The sequence below is a fragment of the Bos indicus genome, chromosome X, assembly GCF_029378745.1.
Source record: "Bos indicus isolate NIAB-ARS_2022 breed Sahiwal x Tharparkar chromosome X, NIAB-ARS_B.indTharparkar_mat_pri_1.0, whole genome shotgun sequence".
Lineage (NCBI taxonomy): Eukaryota > Metazoa > Chordata > Mammalia > Artiodactyla > Bovidae > Bos > Bos indicus.
Window position 1 is genome coordinate 71,646,835 of NC_091789.1, and position 12,149 is coordinate 71,658,983.

Below are 12,149 nucleotides of genomic sequence, written 5' to 3' on the forward strand. Positions count from 1 at the left end.
AGAAGTAAATCTATACAGTTATTAACTATTTTGTTTAATTTAGAGAAAAAAGTTGACATTAATTCGCATGTCATTATACTTTTAAAAAGTCCATTTCAATGCCTGAATTCAATTGCATTTATATAAAATCAAGAACACTTATTTTCAATATCCCAAACCTAACCTCAAGGCTTAATCCATTTAAACTTTTTCAGTTAAAATCATTCATTAATTAAATCTAGTGAGTTCTAGTCTCCCTAACATTGAAGTTATAGTTTAAAAATAAGTTTAGCACTTAAGGAGGCACATCCACTGCTTCAGGTCACTTGGATATTCTTTAGTGTGCATGATATTTAAGAGTAACATTCAGTACAGAAAATACCCCAGATATTTGAAACACCACCCTGATGATTTTCATTTTCCATGTTGAAAACCCAGGAAAATCACATGGTATGGCCCCCATCTTTCCAACAACCCTATGACATTGTCCTTGTAAAAAAAAAAAATACAGATAAAACATGCATCATGAGCAGCCCTGAAGGAAGGGGGCAAAAGTCAACAAAGGGTGACTTAACCTGAAGAGGAGGTGCTACTGGCAGGCAATATCAAAATGTACTTTAGAATCATGGGTTCCCTTCCTTGTCCCTTAAATCTCTGTTAACTGCCCATTCGTTGTTCCCATTACAACCTAAAAGGTATGAAGCCTTGAGCAATATGGCATCTCTGGTTGCAATTTAGCTGAAATTGCATATATAAAGTATAAATATATATAAATATATATAAACATATATAAAGTATAAATCTTAAGAGTTTCAAATACTTTAAAAAGGTATTTTTAGAGTAAAAATAATTTCAAATATTTTAGAACTAGTATCATGCTTACAGCATATATATCTGTGCCTAATGCTTAGAAAGATCCAGGAGATTAGAACGCCTGTTTGTTTGTTTTTGCATTATTGCTATAGCACACTTAATAGCCTGTGCTGCCCTGCAAAAGTGAATGTACCTTCCTAAGCATTTCAGAGCCACAGGGCAGGTGAATCACTTTCCCATGATTTTACATAGGTGACATTATTTTTATGTCAGTGACCTTACTCAACCCCCATCAACTTTGTAGCCTTTCTCTAGCTTCTGCTTTAGTTCCCAGGAAAGGAGATGCTTTCTATGGTGGAAGTCATCTCCCACCTGTATGATCCCGGGATCCACTCTCAGTTAATACAGTATATATGAATGATCATTAACTGGCAATAGTGAAACTGTGAAGACCCCAATTAACTAAAACCCGCAAATAGATAGACAGGTTCTAATCAGGTATTTGGATTTTATTATTAATTAAGGATTAAGCAAGATTCAATATTTGCTGCTGAAAATTTTAAACAGTTCTACTTTCCTACCTTAGTAAATATAACACAGGGAACAAAATTATCGAAGTTGGGCTGAATCTGTACAGGCTCCAGGACATTCCCAGTAAGTTGATTTTTAAAAAATAAATACATAAATACCTGTTAACAGCTTGTTTTCTTGTCATTTGCCTCTTCCTTCTAAAAGGAGAGTGTAGCAAAAAATAAATAAATAAAACTGGTTAATTGAGAGCTCTGGTTAGTTAGTTTCCAATTAATCAAGGCTTTATTATATTTTACAAAAAATCTTCTTAAATTCTGCAGAAATTTTAGACAGGTTACACACAATGAAACACCAGCAGGGAAAACACAAAGAAAGTTGGAAAGCCTGAATTGCTATCAGATAGTGTTTTAAATATATGAATAATGTTATTACATTTCTGGTCTAATCCCCACTGAGTAAAGAATAATGTGAAATGTCATGTGGTTTAGGGCTTTTCTATGTATGAAGGCAAGGAAATATCATTATAGATTTATGTTGAAGAAAGTGGCCTAGGGTCATAACAATTTCAAAAAAGGATTCAGGAATATTGTGTCTTTTCCCTTTCTCTCAAGAGCCTTCCTTTCCATCCCATTGGGTATGCCAATACTTTTTAGGGAAAATAATCCTTTCTAATTTTCTTCTCATTTTTATCAGGCCAACAGGATGATAAAAGTAAGCCAGTATCAACACTATGCCTTAATTTCCTAAACATGGAGCCATTAATCACACAGCTCACTATACACTTTTTCTGAAGCAATACTGAACTATCTTACATCTTCCCCAAAAGAGTTATGTGCACATGTGCGCGTGCACACACACACACTCAGACACATACACATACACAGTCATACACACATCCACACAAAATAAGTTAAATATATAAAAGAGATTGATAAAAACCCATATAATCATCTTAGTTAACAAAACAACCATTATTTCTAACAGTATAATAGTTCCCAGTGCTCCTATACCCTTTAAGAACAATGAAATTTAAAATGATAAGCTGAAAAACAAAACCTGTAAGTAATGTAATTTGGCTATTTTGAGCCTTATTCCATTTCTTAGTAGTACAGAAACAGGAATCTCCCTCTAATACCCACTACAAATATATATGGTCAGTTCATCACCTCTTCAAAATCTATCCTTCTAATAGCTTTTTTTTTGAAAGGCAACTGCTTTCCTGCTTAAAGGTCTATAGAAAGATTTTTTAAATAAACCACAGTTGCAAACATATATCTGAGGTTGCTGGGGAAAGGAAGTGACAATGAAGGAAAGAGAGCATTTTTCACCTACTCTTGTGTCTGTCACTTAATTGTCAGAACTATTTGTTTTTGTTTTATAGTTCACTTACCCAACCTGTTTTGAAATTACATTTTCTTAAAGTAGAAAATACTCATACATACCAAGTCAATGATTATGCATACTTCCTTAATCTAGTGGGCTTTATGTTGGAGGACTTATTTCCCTTTCACCAGAGATCCTCCTTCTTTAACTATACAACTTTCTAAACTCAACAGAACTTTTTTTAACTGTCACCATATGTACATAATTATACTAAGTTAAGAAAAAATAATTTAAATCTTCTATAGCTTAAGTTTAATAGATTATTTAAAATAGACTTTGAAATTACCAAATTCTGAAACATTCTTGTTAGAATTATCCAATAAATATATAAATATCCATGAGCTAACTGTCCTTTTATTAAGGATTTTTAAATTTATTAGAAAATTAGGAGTTTACCTTGACTTTTGAAAATTTCTCATTTGTCTTGTCAATTGTTTAAGAATGTATTTTACAATACTGCCTAACACTAGTTATAACTCCAGGACCTTAGGGACCACAAGATAAATACACATACTTTATTTTTGACATTCAAAATAAAACATTATTTCTACATTTCTGAATTTGTTCAGAAGCAGTATCATTCAATCAAAGTAGTTGCCATATATTCAAATTTCCAAAAGATCAATAAAACATTTCTATGTTTTAATATATGTAAAATGATTGTACACCTTAAAAACATACAAATTGGACTTCCATGGTGGCTCAGTAGTGAAGAATCCACAGGAGACATGAGTTTGATCCCTGGTTTAGGAAGATTCTACATGCCAAAGAGCAACTAAGCCTGTGTGCCACAAATATTGAGCCTGTGGTCTAGAGAATGGGAACTGTAACTACAGAGCCCACATGCAGCAACTACTGAAGCTCCTGTGCCCTACAGCCCAGCTCTGCAACAAGAGAAGCCACTGCAATGATAAGCCAGCACACTGCAACTAGTGAGTAGCCCCCACTCATCATCACAAGTAGAGAAAGCCCATGCACAGCAACAAAGACCAGCCAAATAAATAGATAAATAAAATGATTATTTAAAAAACATACAAATTTTGTCAGCTACCTCAATAAAACTAGAAAAAAATGTTTCCTATGCTTTTAAATGAGTCAGTGATTAACTTGCACATATTGCCATACTTTAGAGACTACTAAATTCGGCTTTAGGTGTTTGCAGACAAGATGATTTAGTCATTTAATGTGTTTTCCTGGCCCAATGCAATAAACAAAATGCTGATTTGGGCAACAAATGTAATAAATACGTCCTACCCTGCCTCTACTTCTAACTTTATCTGGAGGGGATAAATGACAAGTAAATCTGTGTTGGTAATTTTTTTTTAGTTTCTCATTGGAGATGTGATTACATCATGATAATGGGTAGCTGTTACATTTCCACTGTTGGAGCCTTTAGGAAACTTTCTTCACTCTAATAACTTTCTTCATTTTATATGCCAACTCTTACTCCACAGCAGCTTTTATAAACCTGTTTAATCTCTTTAGGGATCCCGGAAATTCTTTGACAAGAATGTATGTCAAAAGAAAAAGGAGCTGAATGTATCTTTCATTTTAAAAATATAAAAATAGAGGCCTGGATATTTTAGGCCTACTTAAGTTTCCAGAGGGCATCCAAACAGCCTCTTGATCACTTAAGTCTCCAAAGGCATGATTTTCTCATTCAAGAACCCAAACAATAAAACAACTTCCTCTTTTCCTCCATAAAATTCAGAATTTTATTTTTCCTAGAACTGGGGAACACATGTATACCTGTGGCGGATTCATTTTGATATTTGGCAAAACTAATACAATTATGTAAAGTTTAAAAATAAAATAAAATTAAAAAAAAAAAAACTTTGGTCATATTAAATATGTTTCTTCTGAAATACTTTGGTGCATGAACTTGACTCTTTAAAACCTCAGTCGGATTTAAAGTCAGTCTAAAGGGAAGAAAAGGAAAATTAAATACGGGATGGATTGGTAGTTAATAAATGAGCTTACAACATTTTAAATTTTTGTAAGAAGGGGGCATCGATACATATATATTGTAAATAGTAACATAAATGAATTCTAATTATTAGATAATGTATCTGAAAGTATTCTTATTTTATCAAGCTTAAACATCAAAATTTCTCAAAACCTTCATAAATTTTAAACCACCTATTGTTGTGGCATATTTGTCCACAATATTTCTGTTGGAAAATTTTTTCCTTATAATCTTGCTATCCATGACTGTAGGTCTGGCTAGAGAAAACATGAGTGACCCTTTGAATCCTGTTCTTGGTCCATTTGGGAATTTTAGCCAGCCTTTCATAAGAGACTTTTTAAACCTTGTTTACACTAGTTATATTTCAGGTCTGCTGGTTGATGATTATGTCTTTCTATAGTATGTTTAGAATGACTCACAGAAAACACTAAGGAAATGCTCTAGAAGCCAAAGCAAACATTTATGGTAGATGTACATTAAAGCCCGGAGACACTGGGTGCAATCACAGCTTTATCAGATTTTAGTTAACTTGTTTTTGATGATTTGATAACACACTGAGGCAATAGTAAATTGACTTACATCTAAATAGTATGTCAATGTATGGCAAAACCAAAACAATATTGTAAAGTAATTAGCCTCCAAAATAAATAAATAAATAAATAAATAAATAGTATGCTGCCTACATAAAGAAGTTAGTGGCAGTCTCCAATTCTAAATTACTGAATTAAATGGTGTTTCCTTCATAGCATTTATAGTAATGTGTAAATATTTTATTTATTTATGCATTTTAGATCTATTTTTCTTTTGAAATAGAATTTCCATTGAAGAATGAGTTTAGGTTTCTTGTTCACAAAGTAAGCATTCAGTAAAAAGTTGTCAAATGAATAGGAAATTAGTTATGTAATGGGACAATTTACTCATTTAAATCCATCATTGTACAGTCTTCAAGTTTATTTTAATAAAATATATCTTAAGAACATATTTCTTCTATGCTACACTGATTTACATCATTCACGATAGGGCTTAATTTCTACAAGGACAGCCAGGGTGTTTTAGAATTAGTAAACTTTCACTGAGTAGCTAAAGTTGATTAGAAATATCATGAGCTCAAATTTAATTGATGGCATCAAATAGTCTAAACTTTTGATAGGTAAAAATATAGAATCATTATGAAGTTACTCAGGAGAGAAAGAATAGTTTAAATTTTATTTTAATTATACCTTTACTTTTTTTAACATTTGGCTTATTTGTTTAGTGAAGCTTAAATTAAATGTGAAACACTGACAGTTCTATAGGCAGAACTCAGCTAAGCTGTTTCTAACAAAATGAGTTCATTTGCCAGTTGATCATTCTGGTAATCCTATCTGGTTTAGTCTTGCTGCAGATGAAGACAAGCACTGTCAGAGCAAAGGAATCTTGATCTGGATATGCTCTCAATGTAATGGTAAGGGGCAGGAGTGGGAATGAAGAAAAGTATGTATCTGAAAGTCTATTAAGTCCCTTACATTCCTCCCTTGATTTAATCTCTGACAAGGATCACTCTACCATCATAAAATAAAATAAGATTAAATTAAAAGCATATTATCACCAATTAAGATATGAGAGGCAAGTACTTAACATTACACATTACTACATTTTGATATAGCCCCTTTTTGAATTCAGAATTCCATTAAATAATAATACCTTATAGTTACATAGATTTACAGTAACAAAACACCTTACTGTTACACAGTTTTACAGTTCTCATCATTAACTAATGCAGTACAACTACTCTATATGCAAAAGTGGGTTTGAAACACTGTCCCATTTGTATATATGTAGAAACTGAGATTGAAGTGTTTTTAATCCGATTCAGTGTTCTTCCACTTCCTATTGTTGACAATATTTATCTGAGTATGAATGAAATACCCCCTTTTCCTTGATACTTCTTCCTTGATCATTTTATCACTTTCATGATATGTAAAGAATCAACTTCTTTAAGAGTTAAGGGAAGCTCTTCAAATAGTTATAATTGATATCTAACAGTTTGTGTACTGATCCTACAGAGGCCACTTTCATCTCCTGATAGCACCTTCTTAGCTCAAAATATATCTACAAATATTTACAGATCATCAACTATGTACAAAAGGCTCTTTGCTATGGGGCTATGGAGAATACAAAAATCTTCAAGCATGGTCCCTGTTATCAAGTATATTATAATCTGAAAAAAGAAATATATTATAGTCACAAATTATTGCACTTAAAGTCTGTAAGTAGTAAACTCCACATGATTTCCTAGCATAGAATAGGAACTCAAAAGTATCTGATGAATTAAAGTTGAATGCTAATAGCTTAAGAATTTAATAGCTATAACAAACTAATAGCTATATGAATTTAGATGAAGGCATCACTTATATCTAGAGTAATAGCTATCAGAATTTAACAGCTATAACAAACTAATAGCTATATGAATTTAGATGAAGGCATCACTTATATCTAGAGTGATAGCTATCAGAATTTAACAACTATAACAAACCAATAAGCTATATGAATTTAGATGAAGGCATCACTTATATCTAGAGTGATAGCTATAAGAATTTAATAGCTATAACAAACTAAGAGCTATACAAATTTACATGAAGGCATCACTTATACCTAGAGTGGTAAGTAAAGTCATGATGAAAGAGACGATCTTTGATTTCGGCCTTGAAGAATACATAGATTTTGGAAAACAAAGAAAGAGGATAACATGCTTTAAGAAGTTGAAACTGACAAGATGGGCAGAATGAACTGCTACAAGTGTTTGTAGGTGAGATCATGTAGGAGGTAACTGCAATGTCCTCTGCATGAGATGACCAGATAGAGATGAGAATTAAAAGGAATGGACACGTGCAATAGAAAGTCTAAGGCTAGCATTAATATGACTTAAAGCTTAAATTAGCATAGAAACAAAGTATAGAATGGAGCAAAGGAGAATTCTTAGCTTATGACTTTGTTTCCATGAAATCATGAAACTTAGCTATAAATGAATTTTTAAACAACAACCTATTCTGTAAGCAACAGTATTAACAGAAAGAACACTGAACAAGACATAAGGAGACTTGGGTACTAGTATCACCTATGCAACTGTATGATGCTGTATGTATGAACTGATGATGCTGTTAAAGCACTCCACTCAATATGCCAGCAAATTTGGAAAATTCAGCAGTGGCCACAGGACTGGAAAAGGTCAGTTTTCATTCCAATTCCAAAGAAGGGGAATGCCAAAGAATGTTCAAACTACTGCACAATTGTACTCATGTCACATGCTAGCAAAATAATGCTCAAAATTATCCAAGCCAGGCTTCAATAGTACATGAACTGAGAATTTCCAGATGTTCAAGCTGAATTTAGAAAAGGAAGAGGAACCAGAGATCAGATTGTCAAATTCGTTGGATCATAGAAAAAGCAACAGAGTTCCAGAAAAAAAAAAATCTACTTCTGCTTTATTGACTATGCCAAAGCCTTTGACTGTGTGGATCACAATAAACTGTGGAAAATTCTGAAAGAGATGGGAATATCAGACCACCTTACCTGCCTCCTGAGAAACCTATTTGCAGGTCAAGAAGCAACACTTAGAACTGAATATGGAACAATAGACTGGTTCCAAACTGGGAAAGGAGTATGTCAAGGCTGTATATTGTCACCCTGCTTATTTAACTTACATGCAAAGTACATCAAGCGAAATTCTGGTCTGGATGAAGCACAAGCTGGAATCAAGATTGCCAAAGAAGTATCAGTAACCTCAGATATACAGGTGACACCACCCTTATGGCAGAAATTGAAGAAGAACTAAACAGCCTCTTGATGAAAGTGAAAGAGGAGAGTAAAAAAGTTGGCTTAAAACTCAACGTTCAAAAAATGAAGATCATGGCATCTGGTCCCATTACTTTAAGGCAAATGGGGAAACAACAGAAACTGTGAAAGTCTTTATTTTCTTGGCTCCAAAATCACTGCAGATGGTGACTGCAGCCATGAAATCAAAAGACACTGGCTCTTTTGTAGAAAAGCTATGACAAACCTAGACAAACCTATGACAAACCAATGTATTAAAAAGCAGAGACACTACCTTGCCAACAAAGTCCATCTAGTCAAAGCTAGGTTTTTCCAGTAATCATGTATGGATGTGAGAGTTGGACCATAAAGAAAGCTGAGCACTGAAGAATTGATGCTTTTGAACTGTTGTGTTGGAGAAGACTCTTGAGAGTGCCTTAGACTGCAAGGAGATCAAACCAGTCCATCCTGAAGGAAATCTATCCTGAATATTCATTGGAAGGACTGATGCCAAGTCTGAAATTCCAATACTTTGGCCACCTGATGCAAAGAACTGACTCATTGGAAAAGAGCCTGATGCTAGGAAAGATTGAAGGCAGGATAAAGAGATGACAGAGGATGAGATGGCTGGATGGCATTACCAAGTCAATGGACATGAGTTTGAGCAAGCTCCAGGAGTCGCTGATGGACAGGGAAATCTGGGATGCTGCAGCATATGGTGCCGTGAAGAGTTGGACACAACTGAGCAACTGAACTGACTGATACAATTGTATGTGTGACCATGAGCAAATGACTTGCCCTTTCTAGATCCCAGTATCCTTATTTGTAAAACTGGGGTTGGATAAATTGACATCTCTGGCCAATCAAGCTCAAATAACTTTGTGGTCCTCTGATCTTTGAGTTGCCAACTACCTGCCTAAAATACAAATAGATTAAATTAAAATTTATCTGAGAAATTAGTAGCTATTGCAACATAGTTGCCACTCCAGAGACATCTTTCTTAATTCATAAAAAGTTATTGGATGCTTGTCAGTGGTATTCAGCTAAGGGACATATCTTTTCTATGTTCCATAAAAGTACTGAAGGAAAATTCTTCAAGCATTTTACCTCACAAAGTAAATCATGAAAGTGTTGTTCTATTTGATGCTACAGAAAAATTGACTTGAAATCCTGAGGAGTACAGATAGTTTGTTTCAGCAAATTTCATTTCCACTGAATTTATGCATCTCTTTACAATTATCTGTACTATAATAAAAACAGAATTGGGACTCTATTGTTGGTCCAGTGGCTAAAATTCTATGTTCCCAATGCAGGGGGCCCAGGTTCTATCCCCAGTCAGGAAACTAGATTCCACATGCTACAACTAAGACCCAGTGGAGCCAAAAAAAAAAAAAAAAAAAAACAGAGCTAACATTATATGTATGTTGAAGTGAGTTTATTTTCAATTAAATCTTCTTCAACTGTTCTCTTTAAAGATTATAGAAATTCATAATTCTATTCTGTTCTGGGTTCTATTCTGTCTTCACAGCTAATATCAGGTAGCCCTAAAGTCAATCTAATTCCATTTTTTCAATGCTATATCTTTTTTAAAAATATGGTAACTAGAACTAAGCATAACACTCTAAGTGAGGTTATATGAATGTTGTAATATCATCATCTATCCCACAGAATTTTAGATCTTTCTTTTAACCCTGAAAAAGTGAAAGTGAAAAGGGAAAGTGTTAGTTGCTCAGTTGTATCCAAAGTTTTGCGTCCCGATGGACTGTAGCCGGTCAGGATCCTCTGTCCATGGAATTTGCCAGGCAAGAATACTGGAAAGGGTAGCCATTCCCTTCTTCAAGGGGTCTTCCTGACCCACAGACTGAACCTGGGTCTCCTGTATTGTAGGCAGATTTTTTACCGCCTGAGTGACCAGGGATAACCCTGAATGTAGGTAAAAATAAGCTGTCATTCATCTAGAACATCATAGGTTTTTTTTTTTTTTTAATTTCTTCTTTAGAAAATTAGTTTTATTTGGAACCTCTTGATTGGAAAATTTCCAGAAATAAAGAAAATGAATGACATAGTTTTCCTAACAGTTACACAGAGAAAAACACACCACTCCCACTGACTACTGTCTACCAGCTCACTTCATCCCCCTCAGATAAAAGTGAAATCACCTAACAATATGTACATTTTCATCAATTTATTGATATGTTCAACACTATCTAACCCCATGTGTATCTGCTGACTTTATTATATAAAATGCAAAAAACTAAAAGCAAGCACCATAACTAATGTATATTTCCTTAACAGATCAGATCAGTCACTCAGTCGTGTCCAACTCTGCGACCCTATGAATCGCAGCACGCCAGGCCTTCCTGTCCATCACCAACACCTGGAGTTCACTCAGACTCACGTCCATCGAGTCAGTGATGCCATCCAGCCATCTCATCCTCTGTCGTCCCCTTCTCCTCCTGCCCCCAATCCCTCCCAGCATCAGAGTTTTTCCAATGAGTCAACTCTTCACATGAGGTGGCCAAAGTACTGGAGTTTCAGCTTTAGCATCATTCCTTCCAAAGAAATCCCAGGGCTGATCTCCTTCAGAATGGACTGGTTGGATCTCCTTGCAGTCCAAGGGACTCTCAAGAGTCTTCTCCAACACCACAATTCAAAAGCATCAATTCTTCGGTGCTCAGCCTTCTTCAAAGTCCAACTCTCACATCCATACATGACCACAAGAAAAACCATAGCCTTGACTAGACGGACCTTTGTTGCCAAAGTAATGTCTATGCTTTTGAATATGCTATCTAGGTTGGTCATAGTTTTCCTTCCAAGGAGCAAGCGTCTTTTAATTTCATGGCTGCAGTCACCATCTGCAGTGATTTTGGAGCCCAGAAAAATGAAGTCTGACACTGTTTCTACTATTTCCCCATCTATTTGCCATGAAGTGATGGGACTGGATGCCATGATCTTCGTTTTCTGAATGTTGAGCTTTAAGCCAACTTTTTCACTCTCCTCTTTCACCTTCATCACAGGGCTTTTTAGTTCCTCTTCACTTTCTGCCCTGGTGGTGTCATCTGCATATCTGAGGTTATTGAAACTTCTCCCGGCAATCTTGATTCCAGCTTGTGTTTCTTCCAGTCCGGCGTTTCTCATGATGTACTCTGCATAGGAAGTTAAATAAACAGGGTGACAATATACAGCCTTGACGAACTCCTTTTCCTATTTGGAACCAGTCTTTTGTTCCATGTCCATTTCTAACTGTTGCTTCCTGACCTGCATACAAATTTCTCAAGAGGCAGATCAGGTGGTCTGGTATTCCAATCTCTTTCAGAATTTTCCACAGTTTATTGTGATCCACAGAGTCAAAGGCTTTGGCATAGTCAATAAAGCAGAAATAGATGTTTTTCTGGAACTCTCTTGCTTTTTCCATGATCCAGCGGATGTTGGCAATTTGATCTCTGGTTCCTCTGCCTTTTCTAAAACCAGCTTGAACATCAGGAAGTTCACAGTTCACATATTGCTGAAGCCTGGCTTGGAAAATTTTGAGCATTACTTTACTACCATGTGAGATGAGTGCAATTGTGTGGTAATTTGAGCATTCTTTGGAATTGCCTTTCTTTGGGATTGGAATGAAAACTGACCTTTTCCAGTCCTGTGACCACTGCTGAGTTTTCCAAATTTGCTGGCATATTGAGTGCAG

General features: G+C 35.0%; 1 protein-coding gene across 2 annotated transcripts in view; it reads right to left on the reverse strand.

The window, feature by feature from the left end:
* The window catches only part of DACH2 (dachshund family transcription factor 2), an 873,940-nt gene that overhangs the window by 660,442 nt on the left and 201,349 nt on the right, over positions 1 to 12,149 (reverse strand). Inside the window, exon 2 of one of the 2 annotated variants that reach the window (XM_070785445.1) lies at positions 1,482 to 1,520. The exons of the other annotated variant lie outside the window; for it this stretch is intronic. Coding sequence (XP_070641546.1) covers positions 1,482 to 1,520 — 39 coding nt within the window. The remainder of the gene's footprint in view (positions 1 to 1,481; positions 1,521 to 12,149) is intronic. 2 annotated transcript variants of the gene reach the window in all.